This window comes from Leptomonas pyrrhocoris (assembly GCF_001293395.1).
Source record: "Leptomonas pyrrhocoris isolate H10 chromosome Unknown, whole genome shotgun sequence".
Classification (NCBI taxonomy): Eukaryota; Euglenozoa; class Kinetoplastea; order Trypanosomatida; family Trypanosomatidae; genus Leptomonas; species Leptomonas pyrrhocoris.
In genome coordinates, this window is record NW_015438361.1 from 748770 (window position 1) to 769255 (window position 20486).

The 20486-nt window shown below is 55.9% G+C and overlaps 5 protein-coding genes across 7 annotated transcripts; all 5 read right to left on the bottom strand.

Annotated features, from left to right (window-relative positions):
* Positions 1-1094: 1094 nt before the first annotated feature.
* ABB37_03369 (putative protein kinase putativeeukaryotic translation initiation factor 2-alpha kinase precursor) lies at positions 1095-6105 on the bottom strand (the record flags this gene model as incomplete). Its single annotated transcript, XM_015800691.1, has 1 exon — positions 1095-6105. Exon 1 carries the CDS (start codon positions 5547-5549, stop codon positions 1095-1097), a length of 4455 nt encoding a protein of 1484 aa, XP_015660698.1. The 5' UTR covers positions 5550-6105.
* A 460-nt stretch (positions 6106-6565) lies between these two features.
* ABB37_03370 (hypothetical protein) lies at positions 6566-8068 on the bottom strand (the record flags this gene model as incomplete). The annotated part of the gene is made up of 1 exon (XM_015800692.1): positions 6566-8068. The coding sequence occupies exon 1, from the start codon at positions 8048-8050 to the stop codon at positions 6566-6568; it is 1485 nt and encodes a 494-aa protein (XP_015660699.1). The 5' UTR covers positions 8051-8068.
* Positions 8069-8744: 676 nt separating this feature from the next.
* On the bottom strand, positions 8745-11060 carry ABB37_03371 (putative glycosyltransferase family 15; the record flags this gene model as incomplete). 2 transcript variants are annotated; one of them, XM_015800694.1, is made up of 1 exon in its annotated part: positions 8745-11060. In XM_015800694.1, the coding sequence occupies exon 1, from the start codon at positions 10665-10667 to the stop codon at positions 8745-8747; it is 1923 nt and encodes a 640-aa protein (XP_015660701.1). In that variant the 5' UTR covers positions 10668-11060. The 2 variants fall into 2 exon arrangements, with proteins under 2 accessions (XP_015660701.1, XP_015660700.1); XM_015800693.1 differs by having other exon boundaries at positions 8745-10840.
* Positions 11061-11307: 247 nt separating this feature from the next.
* On the bottom strand, positions 11308-13077 carry ABB37_03372 (putative mitochondrial 8-oxoguanine DNA glycosylase; the record flags this gene model as incomplete). 2 transcript variants are annotated; one of them, XM_015800696.1, is made up of 1 exon in its annotated part: positions 11308-13077. In XM_015800696.1, exon 1 carries the CDS (start codon positions 13015-13017, stop codon positions 11308-11310), a length of 1710 nt encoding a protein of 569 aa, XP_015660703.1. In that variant the 5' UTR covers positions 13018-13077. The 2 variants fall into 2 exon arrangements, with proteins under 2 accessions (XP_015660703.1, XP_015660702.1); XM_015800695.1 differs by having other exon boundaries at positions 11308-13072.
* A 300-nt stretch (positions 13078-13377) lies between these two features.
* Positions 13378-18024, bottom strand: ABB37_03373 (hypothetical protein; the record flags this gene model as incomplete). The annotated part of the gene is made up of 1 exon (XM_015800697.1): positions 13378-18024. One exon carries the CDS (start codon positions 18022-18024, stop codon positions 13378-13380), a length of 4647 nt encoding a protein of 1548 aa, XP_015660704.1.
* Positions 18025-20486: the final 2462 nt, after the last annotated feature.

Below are 20486 nucleotides of genomic sequence, written 5' to 3' on the forward strand. Positions count from 1 at the left end.
CGATCAGAAAAATGGGAAATCGGCATTGAAAAGCATTGAAGAGCCATTCCCGTTTGTGTCGCAGCTCCCAGGAAAAACGGCTGGCAGTTCCAGCTCCCATCACCTGTGCTGCCGTTGCCGTGTCTTCTTTTCAACCTCATGTGAACAACTCGAGTGAGGGGAAAAAAAAGAAAAGAAACGTAGCTGTCGGCTGCCCGTTAAAGCACGGCCGCGTCCTTCATGTCCTCTAGACGCATCCTATTTCGACGTGATCGTCACACCCACCGTTTATTTATTTCAGGCGCGAATGAATACCGAGCAACGAGGAGAACATGCGGTGCGCACACACACATATACAGGCAATAAACATAGACGGCACTAGGTACAGACGATGGAAAAGAGAGGGAAGACCAGCACCATCGTTCCGCCGCCAAGAAGAAAAGGTAAATAACTGAAACATAACCACCAACTTCCAGCCACAAGCGAACGGAGGCGCCAAAGCACGATCGCTGTTACTCGCGCTGTGAAAGCATCGAGAAGCAACCAGTCAATAGCTATAATAATAATAACAATAATATAGTGGCTCCCAGGTTCGTATTCTTCTTTTTTTCTGTGGTGCAACGTGTGCACTTCGTATAATGCCGCACACCAGCTTTAAGAAATATATATGTAGCGAGAGTTCTATATTTATTTGTAAGCAGTGAAGCAGTGACGTACAGCAATACAGTCCGCTGCCGTTTTCCTCGAAACAAGCACACAACAAAAGTTTTTCACGTCCACTACAACAACAAGAAGAAGAAACGACAAACACGGGTGAGGACGGAGGTCAGCACTCCTTTTCATTCAAAAACAAATTGAATCGCAAAAGCACACACACACAAAAAAAAAAAACACTTTTCCTCAGCTCAACAGTTGCCCGCTGCAAATCACACAAAATCAGAAAGAGGAGCCAAAGTCACTACGCGTTGGAGGTGCGTTCATTTTCATTTCTCTCAACTCGACGCAGCATCATAACAACAGCGTCTCGGCTCATCTGTCATATGTTCTGTCACTTTTAAGCACCCTTTACTTCTTCTCATGGTTGTTGTTGGTTTTCTGTCCCAAAGCCATTTTTGTCAGTCAGGAGGTGATATGGTTCGGTCCTGTAGATCGCGCTTCAATATACTGGAAAGGTCCGCATCGCCCACGTACGTCACGGGCGTTGTCGGAGGGCCATAGGGATCCGTCACGATCAGCTCCGCCGGCGATGCCGACGACGCGCCGCCTCGCGATGGTGTTTCAGGGCTGGACGTACTCGCCGTCGCCGCTGCTGCCGCCTCCGCACCAGGGCTGGAGTTGATCGAGGCGTAGCGGCGGTCGTGGTACGAGTTGCGGTGCTTCGCGAAACTGGCAGAGTGCGCCGACAACGTCGAACTTTGACGTGCAAAATGATTCTGCTGAGGTGGCTGCGACTGCGGTGTGGAGGCGGCGAAGGGAGGAGGCGAAGGGGTGGCAGCGTCTGCTCCCCGCCACTCGGGCAGCGGTCGCGCGTGTGCGTCTGTCTGGTCCGTGCTCGGAAACGCATACGGCAGCGGCGTGTGCGTCACCGGAGAGCCGGCAGCTGACCTGGGGGGGAGAACGTGCGCTGTGGCGGGTTTTCGCGAAGCGGAAGAGGCTGTGGTTGAGGTGTGTTGTAGAGGCGAGCTATCCTCGCTAGGGACGCCGACGGTTGTCACGCCCGTGCTGTCAGAGGCACCATTTGTCGTGGGCGTGTGGTGTGTCTGCGCGTTCGATTCACCGACTGGTGGCGCCAGCTGTGACGGTCCCACCGTTTCCGCAGGAGAGTGCGGCACGTTCTCCGCGTCCTGCTCGCTGTCCTCCAGGGTGACGATGAGACGCATGAGCTGCCGCTGCACCTTGCGCAGCGATGGGCGTTGCTGCGGCTCCGCGGCCAGCAGCGGTTTAATAATCTGCACCTCCTCGGCGAAGTCACGCTCGATCTCCTCCGGCAGCACCCCCTGGTGCGCATCGGTCAGGATTCGGATGCGCTCGTGCAATGTTGCGAAGGTGCAGAACATCTCGACGGCGATGACACCGAAGGAGAATATGTCGGCGGGCTTGTTGACCGGGTCGCCGCGGGTCTGCTCGGGGCTGCAGTAGAGGGGGCTGCCACCCACCACAGAACGCTCCTGCTGCTGTCCAACGACGTTCGAGGTGAGGTCGCTGTTGCTGCTGCTCGTTGTCGGAATGCGGCGCTTCGCCAAACCAAAGTCGCCAATCTTCAGCACGTTTGAATTAGACACAAAGATGTTCGTCGGCTTCAAGTCACGATGCACCACGTCTTGGTTGTGCAGGTACGCGAGTCCATCGGCAATGTTCTGCATGTACCGCAGCACTTCGAGACGGTAGAAGCCCTTACGACTTCGCAACCAATCCGCCAGCGTGCCACGAGGGAAGAACTCCATTTGGATAAACAGCATGTGATAGCTGTCCCCGATCGTTGAATCATCCCCGTCATAATCGGTCAGTGTATCGTCTACTGGGGAGGATGTGGGAAGGGAGGCGTCGCTGCCGCCCATCGACATGGTGTCGAGTGCATCTTCGTTGAGGTTGCACAGCTGCAGGCGATCTGCGATGGACACGGCGATATCCTCAATCCAGCAAAAGTAGAAGCGGACGACGTTCGCATTATCAAAGGAGCTGTGCAAGACGGCCTCCTGCACCACTCGCTTTTCGTCCCGCTCGTGGATGAGAATCGCCTTGATGGCGTACCGCGCGTGCGTGACACGATGTTCGACGCAAAAAACACTCCCCTCCCCGCCGAAGCCGATCTTTTCAAGCACCTTGAAGTGCAACTGGAAAAGCTTTCCTTCCTCCTCGGTGCCCTCGTGCTCAGGGGAGAAGCGGACACTGCTCGTTTTATCAGAAACTGTCTCATCCAGCGTGGCGATGCTCGGCAGCCGTGGCCGGTGCTGCGCGCGGACCCACCACCGCTCACCCATGTCGATCTCCTCGGAGTCGTCATCGCTGCTGCCGCCGCTGCTGTTCTGGCGCACACAGGCGCGATCGGGTGTGTTCTGCGCAGCGGTGTGTGCTGTGTTGTTTGTCATCACAGACGGCGACTGATCGGGGGGACTGTGGCGGGACTGCTGCGTTGTGTGCGATGAGGTCAGAACATTTCCATCTGCCGCAGAGGTCGTTGTGCTGTTCACCCCCGCAAGAGGGGTGAACCTTTCGTCGCCTTCCTCATGCATCATCCTGTAGAGCTCCTCCGGCGTGCGGTCGTCCCACTTATGTGACGTGGCGGTGTTCTGATCGCCTGCCATTTCATCCGTAGCCCCCGCTTCCTTTGTGCTATCAACTTCCTCTTCGCTCTCGTCGAGGCGGGCGGGTGACGGACTTCTCGTGCGCATCGCAGCGTCCACGACAGCCTGCGCCGGCGAATCCATCAAGAAGCCGTCCACCACCGGACTGAAAGGAGATCGGACACCCCCGCTGCCCCCGCCACCGCTCAGCAAATCCTGCGGCACCAGCTGCGTCGACTGCGGGCGGGAAACGGAGTTGTGCGACAAGCGGTCTCGATTGCGGTCCGCCTGGGCCCACGCCCGCTGCAGCTGGTTGCGCGGCGGCACCCCGGCACAGAGGAACGCGATGGAGCCGGCGAGGCACAGCACGTGAAACGAGATGATACCCGCCGTGTGCCACGCCAGCCCGGTGCGCACGACATCCCCCGAGTTGCTGAAGCCCATAAGCAGGTTGTCCACATTTTGAGTCCCCGCCGAGGAAGAGGAGGTGAAGCCCTGCGATTCCCACCAGCTCCGTTCGTGGTAGTACCGATCGAGCTCCGCGCCCTCTCGCTCATCGCCCTCAACGTCCAACGCCATGAACGCGTGACTCATATCCGCGCTGTCGGAGCGATGCAGGAAGGGCACGAGCTGCAAGCCACCCAGCGTACCTTGAGTTGGCATCACCGCACCCGCAAAGCTGGCCGAGGTGAGCCTCAGCCGCCCTTGTGCGTCGTCTGTGGCCTCGGGTGGGCTCTCCACGTACACACCTTCCTCGCCCGACTTTTCAGGAGCCGTAACGCTGAGGTCAGCCGAGCGCTGCACCGGGATGCGGAAGATCTGATCTGCCCCGCCGACCCAGACGTAAGATGCCACCGCTTGCGCGCTCGCGAGGGAGCTCGGCGGCGACGTTGATTCTTCCCTGCCCTCACCGTCGCCACTCCCTGTCCCAAAAGAAGAAGATGCAGCACGCGACAGCGACGGGAGAGTAGCGGTCCACGTCGTGGTGCTCTCTAACAAGTTGAGCAGCCCAATGTGGCTGTTGTTAAACTGCTGCATGCTCATGACCCGACTCACATACTCGGACATCTGCTTGCGGCGTCGCTCAAGAGTCGCGATCATCGCAGCAGCGGTCACCTCTGGCGGTAGCTCCGTCGCGTCTTCGCTGAGATTTGAGTCCTTTGACGAGTACTGTTGAGTCGAATGCACCGGGTTGCTGCTACTTCTGCCGGAGTGCTCCGCATCGTAGTCAAAGAGCTTACGCATAAGGTGCGAGAAGAAGCGTGGGTTCGCCTCACCATTATACTCCTTCAATTCTGCCGTTTTGGTTGCTGTTGATGTCGCCGCCGCGCGCCGGTACATAGCGGACAAGGAGGTGCGGGGTGAGAGCTGGAGCTGTGCGAGCGTGATGGACCAGCTGTACTCCTCCGCCTTCACGACGTGCAGCACGATGTTGTACCGCACCACGTGCAGCACGGGAAAAAGCTCGTTATGCACAGATGACGACGCCGACGACGATACGTTGCTTCGTTGTCCCACGTGTGTGTGGGAGGGCATAGAGTGCTTGCCGACTCTCCTTCCGCCACGATGTTGTTGATTGATGTGGTGGCCCGTGCTGCTGTCCAGGTCAGCCACCTCGACAGAGGTCGTAACGAAGATGTCTGTTCCGCCAAAGAACACCGTCTGTCGCCGCAGCAGGGTGGAGATGTTCATAAAGAAATGCGGTCGTAAGAGGTCCGGCAAGTTGCCTAGCAGCTCCACTGTGTTTAGATTCGAAGAGGGAGCCGGGTTGTAGGTGTAAAACGGAATGCGGGTGAAGAGACTGTTGCCGCGCACGAGGAAAGGCAGCGCGAGAGGATCGCGTAGGATGGTGTCGCGTGAGGGCGGCATGTCCACCTCGACCGAGATCATATCGCCCCCCACATCCGTTGACCACGCCAGGTCGCCGCTATCCTGGTGATAGGCGTGCAGAAACCCATTTTCCGATAGCACGAGCACGAGATTGCCCACACCGAACGTGTACCGCAGCGCCAACTCATTCCCGAAGGTTGGGATAAAAGCATCGGACAGCGCAGATGAAGGAGAAAGGTGTGCGTTGTGTGTTAAGACGCTGCACTGGGCACCGTCACTGCCTTGCGCAGACGTCAGCACGGGCGAAGTCAAGCAGGCTAGGAGCAGAAGCAGCAGCACCACTACTACGAAAGGGTGGCGCACCAAGCGTGCGTAGCGCCATTGCACGTGGCCCGCCTTGGGCCCGGCGTTGAAGACACGAAAGTGGGCCGTGTTGCAGGTGACATCTCGGGGCATGCAAGGCACAAGTTGGTAAGGTTCCTAACTCCCGTCCACGACGATGTGGAGCGCTGAAACAGTTTAGAGTGGTGCACTATCCTCGACCACGCTACCGTCTGTTTCTTCTTTTGCTTTTCAAGTACTACGCCAAAACAAAACAAAACACCTCAACGCCTGCATCACCACAAACAGTTTGAAGCAAAACGATCTACCAAAGAGGGATAACGTCAACAGTGGTTCCTCCGCATTCAGCAACACATTCTCTCAGGTTATACACGTATAGAAAAAAGAAAGCAGCAATGAATGATAACACACGACAACTGACTCTTCCAAGGGCTGAGCAGTTGCTTTAGATCTGAATGAAAAGAATTCCTGCGGTTGGCCGAGCCAATTGCCGAAAACAGTTTGAGGAAAAAAATTTAAAAAGGCAGTTGCGAAACGAGAGTAACGTCTTGTGTGGTTTAATGAATTACGAGTGCGTTATACTTTAAAAAAAGGAATCCGAAAGGTGTGTTTTGAACTAGACAATTCACAAAAACAATCAGGAAGAGGGTTTGAACAGAGGAAATCCGACTTGAATCGAGGCGACACAGGCGTCGACAACGAAGATAGAGAAGCCACAGAAAGAAAGAAAGAAAGAGAGCGAGAGAGAGTTGAGCGGGGGAAACAAACAAGCATACACACACAGAGAGAAAAAAAGAAACCGTAGAACAGCCATACGGAGGGGAACGTGGCATACGCGGCAAAGCATCAACTGCAACAACAGAATTGTGCGTGCGTTGTGTTGCTGCGCAACGCATTCATCTCGTCGGAAGAACTCGCAGCAGCAAAACCTCAGAAACGGAGAACTGCAGAAAAAAACGTACTCGCGGTCGCCGATGAGGCTGACACTTCCTTTTCCAACTTCTCGTAGTATGGTCGTCTACGCAACGTGCCTTCAACGGAAGTCTCCATCGCCCGCGACAAACAATCATGTGAGATGAAAAAAAGGACGTTCGCAGCCCAAATATCTATCTATTTTTTTTTCCCGGCGTCTAGGCTTTTCGTGGAACTCGCACCATCGTCTTCCACGCATGCCCGGAAATAGTAGGGGGTGTGCTCTCCCCCACTGCCAGCCGAGCCGCTGCAACGGCGCGATCCACGTCGCTGCACGGCACCTGTCGCAGCAGCTCCTCACTGGTTGCCGGGCCGCCCAACAGAAACTGCACGATCTTTCGCTGCAACGCCACTCGTCTCGCCTGCAGGTGTTTCAGCTCCGCCACATTCACAAAGGTAAAGCGGGGGCTGAGGAGGTGTCGCATGGGCTGCAGCACTTCGTCCAACGGAATACGGCTCAATGACTGCGACGTCGCCCAGTCAGCGGGCAGGGCACTAAAGTCCTGCGCGGCGAGCACCGTGCAACGGGCGCCGAAGCAACGAGCGTCGATGCTGGCTTTGCAGATGCTCTGCTTCTCCCACCGACGGTACCGCCGTGCAAGCGCGTCGCGTGGCAGGGTCTGCAACTCCATCACCGCCCGCAGCTCGCTCCAGTCGCTGCGGTCAAACTCAGCGGCGTACACCACGCACCCGAGCACGTGAGCGGCGGCGCTCTCCTCTGACACGTTCGTCGATGCGAGGGCCTCCAGTGCATCGACGGAGCGTCCAGCCAGTCGCTGACAGGCACGTGCCAGCAGCAGATCAACATTCGTGTGGTTCACGACATCGCCTTTACCGGCGGCATGCTGCGCTAACGTCGTTTCGTTGCTGCTGCGCATTGTGATGCTGCGCGATGAAGTGTTGTGGGCAGCGACAGAGAGGGTGGAGGACGACGCATACGATACGCCGACCGCAGCGGAGGCACACGAAGGGGATGAGCTACTACCTGAGGCCCAGAGGGTCCGCACGGCTGGCGGAAACTCAAAGTTGTCGACAACACTCTCCATTAGCCTCCCCAGGTCGATGTCCTTCACGGCCTTCTTCATCTTTTCCAGCTGTAATAGCTTTCCGCGCAATGAGTAACAGTCCAGCTCTTCGATTTTGGCTTTGAGGAGATCAACGCGGTGATCAACCGCAGCGACGTCGGCCTCGAGCGAGCCTTCGGCGTTAGAAAGGCACCGCGTTGACGCGCCATCAGAGAAGTCCTCTCGCATCTCACTCTCCGCCGGCTGTCTCGGCGAACGCACAGCGCTCCATTGCCCCGTCGCAGTGCTAGCTGCACGGGAGTGCGTACGTGAAGTTTGGATCCGTTTATCTCCCCACGGCTGAGACGGTGGGTGCTCATCGCGCCGCAGCGCGTTGCCGCGAAGACGCTCCTTCTGGGACAGGGCAATCATCGCCTGACCGGCGTGCATGCGCCGTTGTCGCCCCAGCAGGACCGCCAGTTCATCTTCGAGGCGATCCATCAGCTCGTCGTTGATGGAAAACTCAACGATGGCGGCCTCGACATCATCCACGGCACAGCAGAGGGCATCGGTGTGCACCTCGAGGGAAAGGGCAAGGAAGCGCAGTAAGTCCAGCGCAGCCGTTGGTTCAGCAGTCATAGTGAATGCGCGATGAGCTGCGCAGTACTCAGACCTCAGCAAACAAAGAAGACAAGGAAGAGACCGTGAATGCCGATGCGGAAGAGAGCGCCGCAGCGTTCAAGGGCATCTAAAACAGAAAGAAAAGGCAGAAACATTCCTATTTTGGTTCAAACTCGCAATCATCTTAAACCCTGTACGGGAGCCCCGGTGCTGTGGGGCTCATCCTTTACGTTTATCACTTTATGTGATGCAACACAAAAGCTCCCTTACGAAGTGCTTCAGCTTGGAATCGCGTGCGTACGGATCCTTAACGGCAAATTTTGATCCGTGTTGCTATGTGCGCACGTGTTTGCTGAGGTATTCTGATATACTGTAGAACATAACTATGTAAAAGTAGATTTAAAAAAAATCCAAAACAGAAAGACATATAAAGACTGAAGAAGAAAAGCAAAGGTTGTATAACAGCATCATTGCAAAAGCAAGCACAGAATGCGCCATCGATAGCGAGAAACAGAGATGAATACAAAAACATTCGCTAGAGAGAGAGAAGACGTTTCCTCGAACAGAAACCCAAATTACTTAAAAACGAAAAAAAACGAACTAAAGATTTGCAGCAGACTCAAGAAAGCGGACAACACAAGTACGCTAAAAGAGAGATTCTACATCAAAACAGCCGTCATCGTCGCTCTCACCATCCAGATGGTATAGCGTGTTAAGAAGTGCGGTAGCCAGAGAGGGGATCGAGCCAACACGCGTCCCATCCATGCTTTTCCATGAGTAGTTGGGCGAACACTGTATAAATGGCCAGCGGGCTCCACTGCTTCTTCATGAGGCCATACGGTGGTCGGCTGTCGATCCAGTGGAAAAAGTCAACGTACGCTGGATGCCGAGTCACCGCGAAGGACATAATATAGCAATCTGACGAGTAGATCTTGCCGCCGTAGACGCCCAGATCGTCAGACAACCACGACAGCGCGCGTTCCAGCTCGTCCTGTGAAAAGTATAACCCGGCAGAATGCTCATTCCAGTCAAGCATTGTCCTCCACAGATCGGACACACGCTTGTGGGTGAGGTAGGAGAGCTGGTGATAGGCCACTGCACAGGTGTGGTTCACGACGTCCGCCAGCACGTCTCTTGCGAGCGGCTTGGTCAAGTGCGACTGGCTGCCGAGATACCAGAAGTAGTCATACGACTGCAGGCTGGACAGCATAGAGAGCGGCCCAGCCCAGAAGCGACGCAGCTCCCAGCGCTCGCGCAGCGCCTGGAGAGTGCCGTCCGCATCATCGTAGGGGCCCACGTCATTGTTGTGGTTTCCCCCTGCCGGTGTGTTGGTGGCCTCGGTGAAGCCTCCACCGTTGTTGCCGCCCCCAGCTCCGCCACCCGCGCCAACCCCAGTGCCGGGGACCACGACCGGTGTTAGCATCTCCCCTCCGCCGCCAACAAGCCCAGCTCCAGTTGTTGTCTCCTCCGTCGGCGGTGGCGTCTCGGGAGGGGCAGTGGACATGGGTGGAAAGGTGGAAAACCGCCTCCGATAGTACAGGTCCGCGCCGATTTCCTTCAGCCACGGCTCCAGCACCATCGAGCTCGTGAGCGTCACCTTCTCCGCCAGCACGCCGGAGATGTCCTCAATCGTGATGCGCGAGGCGGAGGCTAAAACCGTGATGATGTACTGCACCACCTCGCTCGGCATGATGCCCCGGTGCAGAATGTGGACCGGATAGGGGTACCGACTCAGGTACTCCGTCTCCAGCGTGGGCAGGAGTTTTTCTAAGAACTGCTGACACCGGCGGCAGCGCCACGGTGTGGCAGAGGTCGTGGTCGTCTCCGTCGGCGCTCCCGTCCCAGGTGGTGGTACAGGCTGTGCGAAGTCGTTCGTGAAGCCCTGCGGTGACGTCGTGTCGACCTGCACCGAGGTCGGCACCGTCTCGCTCGAGAAGGTCGGGCTCATGAGAAGAATAACCGCGTTGACACTCTTTGGCGCATCATGCTTCATTGCCGCCGGCGTGGCCGCCTCCGTCTGCATCGTCGGCTGCTGCGTTTGGCGGACGGTGGAAGGAAAATTGGAAGACAGCGAGGAGGGCACCAGCGGTCCTTCCACATGAACTGCAGTGGGGATTGGCGCTGCATCCGGCACCGTCGTCGTCACGAGCGTGGTCGTGCGGGGTGAAGTCATCAGCGAACTGGCCAGACGCTCCGTCTGCACCCGCCAGGGTATTGTGTTGGGCGATGCCCGCAAGACGGAGGCCTCTTTCAGAATGATGGAGCTGCGCAGACGAATAGCCTCCAGCGGGGTGGTGCGAGGCGGCGATGAGGGGAGAGGGCTCGACGAGGCATTCTTGTTGTTGTGAAGCTGCACCGCAGCTGGGCCGCCGACCTTGTCGGATTGCGGGTAGAAGGACAGGGTGACGCAGCTGTGCTTGCCATCCCCTGCAAGGAATAACTGTTGTCGCGCCACGAAGCTGTACAGATCCTCTGAGAAAGGGTTAAAGCGGTTGCGACTCTCAACTACACTTGCGACTCTACCTGATAGAATTGCTTCATGAAGGATGCGGTATTCGACGGTGGCGGCAGACAGTATGATCAGGATAACAAGCAAGACCACGTTGCAGAGAACTTTCTTACTTGGGGGTTGCATCTTCGACGAAGGAACCCTTAGAGGCCCAATCCGCGGAGCAGCCAGCAACAACGACAGTAAGGTAGCTACTCCAAATACAACCAACAATACAAAAAGAAAACGACCAGTTTCAGATGTGTTTCTGTAGATTTTGGAACGTTCAGGTTGGCTGGGAAGAGCTCCCTGGCCGAGACTTTAGAAGGGCAGTAAAGAGAACAACAGAAATGCAGAAAGAGAGAAAGAACGGAATAGTGACAACATGAGCAGAGGAGAATTTCTCAGCTGGGAGTTCGTGTCTAGTGATGCACGCCACTGCACTCAAAGCAGACAAGCGCAAAACCCCGAAAAGGCAGATTACGTTAAAGATGTTTGAAATGCACAGAAAAGAAAAATGTCTCCGCCGACGAATTGCCCTTCGTTAGGATAGTTTAGAGAGGCGGTGCGTCTGTATTCACGTGTGAAGATAGGGGGAAGGGGAGGGAGGGGAGGGGGGGGGAGATACCTACGTGCCATTTTCTTTGGCGCAGCGGAGTCACCCTTGAAAAACACACTCGGTAACATGTGCGAACGTTTAAGGAGCACGCAAACAACAGCAGCGGAAGGTAAGCCGCAGCCCGTATCCGTCCGTACAGCACAAACTCCTGCGAGACGAGAACAAAACTCACTTTCGCATGCGATAGTAAAAGAGGACGCTATGTGCCCACCCGGCATGAGGGCCAAAGAGCTCCATAAAGCCTTGCTGTATAGCGTCGTGATGTCGCGCATAAAGGGGCGGCACAGGCAACTTCGCCGCTTCCGCAGCCTCTTGGTCGGAGGGCTCCAGGCTGTTCGCTTTCTTCCTGGTACTCTTGCTTGTCTTCACCGGAGTCGTTTTGGCGGCTTTTATCTTCAGCCGCTTTGCCTTCTCACCCCACAACAGCAACTCCTTCTGCCACGAAATGGCTCTGCTTTTTCCGTTGAAATGCTCCCCCTTCTCCACTCCTGTTGCTTCGTCTCCGTGCCGAAAGCGCTTTCGGGAGCTGTTCTTCGGCTGCGGTAGCACGTGCGCTGCGGTGGCGAGGTACTCCACGGCAACCTGTGCCATGTGGGTATCGACCGGCACCAAGTTCGAGTGCGCGAGAGAAAAGAGCAGTACGCAATCCGCGACTTTTCGCCCAACTCCGCAGAGCAGCTGCAGTTGTGCACGCTGGTACGCGAGATTGCCGTGGTGCGCGAGGAGGTCCGCGTAAAACGGAGTTTGAAGGCAGGTCTGGTGCTGCTTCTGAGGAAGTGTCGGAATCGCGGTGATCATTTGACCTGCCGGGGAAGTTGGTAAGGAGAAGGCTGAGATGGTCTTCGCAGCTTCGACAACGTACCTACCGCGATAGCCAAAGCCCATGCGGCGCAGTTCTTCCTCGGAGGCCGTTGCAAGCTGTTGAAGGGAGGGGAAGCTGTACACACTGAGCCACTCCGTTTCCGCTGCTTGCTCGTTCGACTGTTTCGAGGGAGAAGAAGGAGGCCGCACCGCTTGATGCTTGGCTTCGCCAAACGTCCCTCCAGCTCCTATCTTCCGTCTGGAGTCCCCTCTCACGCTGTCCGAAACGTTGTGCGCCGAGGGCGGTCGGACAGCACCGGTGGCAAGCTGCACATCACAGAGGTGGTCGCCGTAGTGCCGACTGAGGGTGTAAATCATACCTGTGATGCGCGCCACGTTGTTGTTCTGAGAGCAGAGGAAAGAGAACAGGCAGGAATGGACATCTTGGCGAACGTGACGAATGGGGGTGTACATCGCCGCCGGTGCACCGGCGTCGTGCTGACACTCCTGTAGCAACGCACTGCTTTTCCTCGCATCGTCCGTGATGCGTGCGGCACCCTCGGAGCTGCGAATGAGATGGGTGACGAGGGGGTGCTGCCGCGTCGTTGGCGCATCCGTCCAGCGCAGCCACAACGCCGTGAGGTCGACGTCGAGAGAAAGATACCGCGTCAGAACTTCCTCGTCTGTCTCTGTGGGTAGAGATGCGGACGGCGAAGATGACTGCTGCCGCGCTGCAGGTGCGCTTTGGGCGGAGGAACTCTCCGTCGAACCTTGTGGCCACAGTTTTCTGTACTCGATCCAGCAGCATACCGCATCTGAATCGTCCACCGTCGCGGTAGCGCTGTCCGCACCCTGCTTTCTAGGGCACCTTCTCCGGACCTCTTTCGCGGAGCAGTGCACCTCCCGCAGCTCGAAAACGCAGTGATCGATCGCGCCAAGAAACGTACGTCGCGGTGTGTGGTGCCAGTGGAAGCACTGGCCGCCGCAGAGAGTCATGCGCAGGTGTATTTTGGATTGAATGGACGGCGACAACACCCGCCACGAAACGGGTGAAGCGATATGCGGTACATGCGCCATGTCGAATACGTGTGATGCGCCCACAAGTCGACCCGCTGTCTACTGTGGATCGGACTGTACTGACAATGGTAGGAAACAGGTTTAAAAAGGGATTGAGATTGAGATTGAAAAGAACGGCAGAGGAAGAAAGTACTTGGATGGTGACAGCAAGGAACAGCCAAGATGATAGCACGAGCAGGTCTGCGTATGCCATTGCCCCGTGCCAGCCTTACATTCGACAGGCTTTTTGCCTTCTCCCAGGTGAGCAACTTATCGAAGTGCGTACACGATGAGTCATTAAACGCCGAATCCAAGACCATGGTAATAATAATAATAATAATAATAAGAGACGATTCATTAATACCACGCTGCTACCAGGAATCACGTGGACACCACACCGGCTGTCGAATACGCCTTCTCCAGCATGCGCAGCACCTCTTCGGCCAACATTCGCGTGGGGCGGTCGTCGTGAATTAAAGCGATGAACTCCAACGCTGAGGTAGCGCCTTGCAGCGCACCCCCACCCGCTGCCGCTGCCGTCCTCACCACCGTCGCCCCTTTTCCCTCCTGCTGCTGGCTGCCGACTTCAAGAAAGATTTCCGGCGCAGCAACCAGCAGGGAGGACAGCAACCGCACGCCCATGGTTTGCACCGCAGGAGATGCGGCAAAGCGCGTGCAGCCAACCGCGAAGCTCACGAGTGCGTCCTTCTCTTCCCACGCAAGGCGACAGAGGGTGGGAGCCACGGGAGACGCAGAGGATGATGCGCCGTCGGTTGCCGCACCGTCGTCCATCTTGCGAGCCGTCAACACTGCGTGAAACACCGCACCACACGCGTCCGCCGCGGCGCGGCACCCATGCTCGGTCCGTCCAACAACACTTTTGCACGCTGCATTCCCCAGATCAATGAAAAAGCGGAGGTAGTGGCGAAACCACAGCAGCAGCAGCGGTTTTGACTCACGAGGGTGCACCGTGATGGCGCGCAGAAGACTTGCATGCATGCGGAGACACAGCTGAAAGCGGATGAGCAGCACCGTCCATGGCGTCTCTGACGCCACTGGCACGCCTGCACCCGTATCGCTGTTGCTCGACTCTTTCTCCGCTTCCGTTGCGCGATACGCGAGGGTGAGGTTGTGAAGGGCGGCTCGCAAGAGCTCATCGGATGCCGACTCTAAATCCTGTTTCAGAATATCCAATTCAACGGACGAAGCGTCGCCTGAGTTCACACGCGTCCGCACAGGATAGGTGAGGGCAACGACACCGAGAATGCCACCAGCATCCACGGCAGCCATGCACAGACGCTGCTTGGCGGCTTCAAGACTCGCCTCTGCCGATGCATCTGCACGAGTCGTCATTCCACGATCTTCAATCAACCACGTTGGGAGCACCGTGGACAGCACATATACGAGTGTGCGTCGGTGCTGAAGAACGACATCCAGACTCGTCGGCGTCGACTGTGCGAACTGCGTTGAGCTCTCACTAGCTAAGCTGGCGGCAAGGTACGCAGACACGCCGTAGACGTAAACGCGGTACACAAAGAGCGCCTTTGCCGAAACAGTATCAGTAGGCGGAGGAGGAGAGGCATCGCTGTCGGTGTTGCTGCCGTCTGCATCTGCAACACTTGCCCTCTTCCAGCGTTGCCACTGCGTAAAGAACACGGTAGCAGGAAAGCGGCAGAGCACCTCCAGCACAACGCGTTGAATATCCGGGTAGAGGGCAAAGAAGGCGCCTGTTGCCTCAGTGCGTGTCAACGCCGACCACAAACTCTGCCATATCGATGAAACGACCTGATCGTAGACGCCCTCCACCATCACTGACGCGTTGTTCTCCTTGAGAGCGTCTTCAACTTCCTTCGCAGCCATTATCGCTTCAGTTTGTGCCTCGTTGCCGGTGTTAGTAGACGAGGAAAGAAGGGCGTCGTCCAGTAAACGGGATCTCGCGAACGTATGCGGCGCACAGCTGCGCAAGCACAGCAGCGGGAGCAACGCGGCGTGCATGCGTGCCTTTGCCTGCGCGCTTTCTTGGGTCACGCTGCTGAGTTGCGGTGCGTCACACTCGACTGCACCGCGCCACGTTGCTGCTCCTGCGTTCGCACTCGACGCCTCCGCTGATGCCGCGAAAAAAGTATTCCAAATGGCAAGAAGATGGCTGACTCGCGCCGCCACGAGTTCTGCCGCACGATCGCGCGCGTCTGTGATTCCTGCTCCGGTGATGGCTGAGGTGGTGCGAAGGATGTACTTCAAAAAAAACTGCACCCGATCCTCCGCGTCCGCCGCTTCTAAAGACGCTGCAGCAGTAGCAGCGGAAGAGGCGTTGCAGAAGGCTTGCTGGACGAGGCACTGCAGGAGAGGGAGGGAGTGTGTCGCCTGAGTCCACTTAGGCAGTGCGGCGTTCACCCACCTGTCTGTTACGGTGCGCAACGCGTTGCTGAGGTGAGCTTCTCTGCGACGTGCATTCGTGGAAGAGGAAGTCGTGCTCGACGACTGCGTCCCCCCATCCGACAGCATCGCATCCTTTGGACCTGCTGCGTCTTCATCCTCACGGGCATCATCTGCGTCATCGGCAGCGGCAGAGTAGAGAAGCGACTGAGAAAGAATATCACCGGGAGTTTGCGGAACCGGGCGGCTCACGGGGGAGTTCTCAGATAGTAGCTCCGCGGGCTGTGTGAGATCCGACTTCCGCAATGGAAGTAGAGTTGCATCTGTCGACGTCGCCTTCATGGCGCTGTGGCACTGATAGCCGCTATGCAGCAGCAGCACGTACGCCGCCGCATTGTCGGTGCGCGCGGTAAGAACGCTGGTGAGGGCAGCGAGAGCGGCGCTCTGCCTCCTGCCGCTGGTGTCGCGCTGCACACACAAATTTATGAGGGGCTGAAGGACGTCGGCGGGGTGCACCTTCGCGAAGAGAGAAGAGCTCAGCATCCGCACACACAGCTCCTCATCCTGCAGCTGAAGCAGCAAGTTTTCCGCGAGCAGGCGAAGAACGTCGCGGCGACGATCTGCCGCTGAGCGCGCCGTCGATGCGGCCTCCGACGAGAAGGTGCTCCCCGCGTCGCCGCAGAGCGAATCGGGCAGACTGCTCAGCACCTGTAGAACGTGACGACGCGTGGCTACGCTGCCGTGTTGCAGAAGGCGAAACAGCGCCGGCACTAGGCGATAAGGATGCTGAAGGATCGCCACACTTAGCAGCTCACCGACGCAGCGCGACGCAGCATCGTCGCCGCTCTCCAGTAGCTCCAACAGCTGGTCGGCTGATTCCGTCGCGAACCCGGCAAGGGCGCCGTTATGCACCGCCGCGTCGAGGACGGCGCGTGAAAGCAGCGAGGCGAGCTTCAGCACTCGATCATTGCGGTAGCGCAACGCACGCTGCACGAGCAGGGCGTGCACCTGCTGCGTCACGCTGGTGTCGCTGGCCCACAACTCGGACTGCAGCCTTGGCGTAGGGGCGGCAGAGACCAACGTGAGAAGCGCACACAGCGCGGCATCCAATGCGAGAAATACCTCCCGCTCTTCCTCCTGCTTTGTCTCGACCGCGGGGATGCGCACGAGCGCGCTGACCATAAACATCAGCACATCCCGGTAGCCCGGTAGCACCTGGCCGGGACACAGGACAGGGTAACCGAGTCCGCCGTGCACACTCGCCCAGGCTCCGGTGACGTTGCGCAGCAGGAAACACATCTGCAATGTGTGCGCCCACGTCATCTCCGTCAGCGAGTGCACGTCGCGCGTCGCCACGTTTTTGAACTCACGCGAGGCGTTCAAGAGCGCATTGTGCAAATACTCCTGCCTCTTTAGTAGGTCCGTGACGCAGCCACTCAGCTGCTGAGAAACCTCAGCTAGGAGGGCGACGGACGGAGTGCGTGAGGTCTGGTCATTCCTCTCCGTACCCAAATGGACCGTTCCTCCGTCTCCCACCGCCTCCTCTGCCACCCAGTTCAACGCACGACGAAGGGCATTGCGCACGAGCGTCACGCAGTCCCACACGCACGCCGGTTGATCGCGGTCAACCACGCGAGGACGTCTCCGTGCTCTCTTCTTCATTCCCTGCTCGCCGACTTGCTTCTCTTGCACCGCATCGTCGACTGCGTCCATGTGTGCCGAGAGGACATCCGTTGTGAGCCAGTGACAACCGTGGAGGACGAAATGATTCAACTCGACGGAGAGGCGGCTCGGTGGCTGAGTGGACGTCACAGGGACAGACGGTGCCGTTTGCTCCGGGTCCCGCAGCGACTCCTCCGCATAACGGGCAACGTGGGGCAACACCACCGTCGCAACGCCGTTGAAAAGCTTGGGATAGTTGCTGCAGAGGTGCTGCCCCTCCACCTGTCCGGTGGCGACCACCCGCAGTGTATTCGCCAAGATCAGCAGAAAGCCCAGCTGATAACGGTGACTTGACTGCACAAGATGACAGAAGCGCGCATCAGGACTGTCCTGTGGCGCCGCAGACTCGTCCGACGGCAGACCGTGAAGGAGCGCGCACGTCCACTCCGCCGTGCAGCACGGTCGCTCATTGCCCTCGCCATGAGCCGAGGCCGGGTCGCACAAAATGCGAACGCTGAGAAACACCGCACACTCCAAGTCCTCGGCGGACCGCACCGCTGCCTGGGATAGCCTGTACAGCACAGCCTGCCACCCACGCACGGCACACGTGTTGATGTCATCCCTGCTGGTCTTTCCTTCCACCAAGGGAGAAGAGGAAACACTGCCGTTGCTCTTTGCGACTCTTGTATGGGAAGCTGAGGCACCGACGGCAGACGCAGAGGAGGACGTTGCGCTGTTGCCAGTGGTGCTCAGCCCCTTGAGGGAGAGCGTGCCTGCACGAACCGCGTATAGCAGTCCGCGATACGCTTGTTGCACGCCGTAGCCAGAGAGCTGCTCGTCGGTGCGAATTTTTTCGTATACGAGCCGTTGCAGCGCCGCCTCAAAGGGCACCACATCCGTCAACGTCGACGATGATGGGGAGGACCTCGGCGGTGCCACCTCGCGATGGTTGGACGGCGACGGTGTCAGGAACAGCGAGGGGTAGCTCATCTTTTTCTTTTTCTCACGTCTGATTTTCGCTGACGTGCGACGTTGGGATCCTGGACCTCTAGGAACTAGTTGTGAAGAACGTATGTGAATAGGTATTTGAGAAATACAAACTATAAGCGAGCGTTGTCCGATGGTAGGGAGCGGGGCAAGAGCAGCGTCACGACGACGAGCAGACGAACTGTGAAACTCGATTCATGAACCACTGAAAACAAAAAAAAACAATTGTGTGTCAAGACTGAGCCTCAGAGAAGTCGACAGAGATCAGTTCGTCGCACCGTAAAAAGAAAAGCGCGGAATGCGAGACTTATGGAGCAAGAGACGCAGCGTTGCTATCTCTCGAAGAACGCCTTGTATGCGTCACAAGTACTTGAGAACGATGCAAGACTCAGCGGAAACTAACCTGTTATTCTGCGTTCGTGTTTACTTTTTCTTTTTCCCTCCTTTGCGAGTTTTTTTCGTGGATCCCTACCCGTGACACACGTTCCACAACCAATGAAAACGACAGAGAGTCGACTGCAGCCAACAACAGATAGATTATATTTCAGAAAAACAAAAAAGGGTTACAATGGAGAATAGAGCAGAGGAAACACAGCCGCAGTAACGTATGCACAGATGTGTGTTCAACAAACGAAAAGAGAAATAAAGAAATGCGCAGACCAAGAAGAAGCCGGTGTTGAAAGAGAAGAAGAGCGTCGAGAATTTGGAAGGACAGCGTTCAACCTACTCGAATTTGCATGGTGCGTGCCTTCGAGGAAGGAGAAGTGTATACTGTAATGCAATAAAGCGACAGCAACCGGTTGCAGAGCGAGTATCACCGTTACAACCGCCCAGCGGCTACCGTAACACTTGCTGGAGTTTATTTATTTCTCGCTTTTTAACAGTCTACCAATGTACTGGGTTCGTTGCCGGAGTGGCTCAGTAACACATACGGTATCCTCACAGCGAGAAGAATCGAAAGTATCCTTTCTTGTTCCGTTGTTTTTGTTTTTAACTTCGTTCACCACACGGATATCCATCTAGCAAGCGTAATAGAAAAAACAAAACCGACTATAGTTCGCAGTAGTAAAAAGGTGCTATTTGATTTTTGTTTTCTTGGGGGGTAGCAGAAAAGATGCATAGTAAAGCAACCTCATGAAGAACAACAATCAACGAAATGCGCATGCTCCTCTTGTTGACAGCCTAACGTGTTAAGATACAAAATATATATAAATCATGCGCGGTCTTCCATACATTCGAGAAAGTATGTATCTCGCAAAAGCACACACATGTAGTGCGAGAAACAACTCTACCCAAAACAGAGGAAGAAGGGAGTACAATCCGTCAAGCGAGGGAGAAACAGAAACGCGGCGCCACATCGGCTCCTTGCTCTCTGCGGTATTTCTTTCCTTTTCAAATAAACGGATTCTTCTTGGGAAGAGGTAGCGGCACTTTCCCAACACTTCACGATACATCTAAGTATATCCGCCTTTCTTCCGCCATGCTGCTTTTCCCTTTTTTCGATTCAACGCGTCCTCGTTCACCTGCTAATTGTTGTACTGCATGTTGCAATATAAAGCTCATGGCACCAGTTGAACTGCTTCGGCTACCGCCGATCCATTGTTTGCAGAATAGGGATGACGAAAAACAAAAAGCGAAGATGCCGACAAAAGAACTCTGAAACACGAAACCGGTGTTGTGAACAAGTACAACTGGAAAAACAAAACAAAAAGAAACCAACACCGCTGCTTGAGCGCGCAGCCGCGTTGAGGCACGTAATACGCAACCTTCTCGTTCAGAAAAAAAAAACAAGTAGCAAAGGATACAGATCAAGGAAGCAAAAAGAGGGATTATAATTCATGTGCAAAGACAATAAGACATATAGAGTTACAGCAAACACAACAGAAGATTCACCATCTGCTTGCAAAGCCTCCCTCACTCCCTGGAAAAAAAAACGTCTTGAGAAGATACAAGGAACACGCACCTCAAAAGAGAGAAAAAAAAAACCTTTGCGATCTCTTCTCATGCGATGCAGTCGCCTGCATCGAGGTCAGCCGAATTTCTTCTCCATAAATCGTCGAAGTAGAAGGTTTAACGAGTTTCTTTGGTTTGGGAAAAAAAAAGAACATCCCGTCGCAGAAGAACGGTGTGAGAAATACCACACGACTTTCTAGAAAGAAAGTCAACTTGCCACCTTTAAGCACACCAATGAGACCAAAAGGAGAAAAATAAGAGGAGGAAGCTCTTTACATCTACAAAGCAACGCAGAAGCAGCTCGCCATTCTCGCTCGCCCCCTCCCCCTTTTCTCTATCTTTCATCGAAGACATGAAGAGTGTATATACAACGAATCAAAATCAGGAGAAACGTTCGAAACGGGTAGCCCATCGGAGACACCCAAATTCGTCCTGTCAAAATGAAAGACTTACATGATGCGGAACAACAAGAAAAAAAAATACCGTTCTTTACTTCCTCCTTAGCAGAGTGC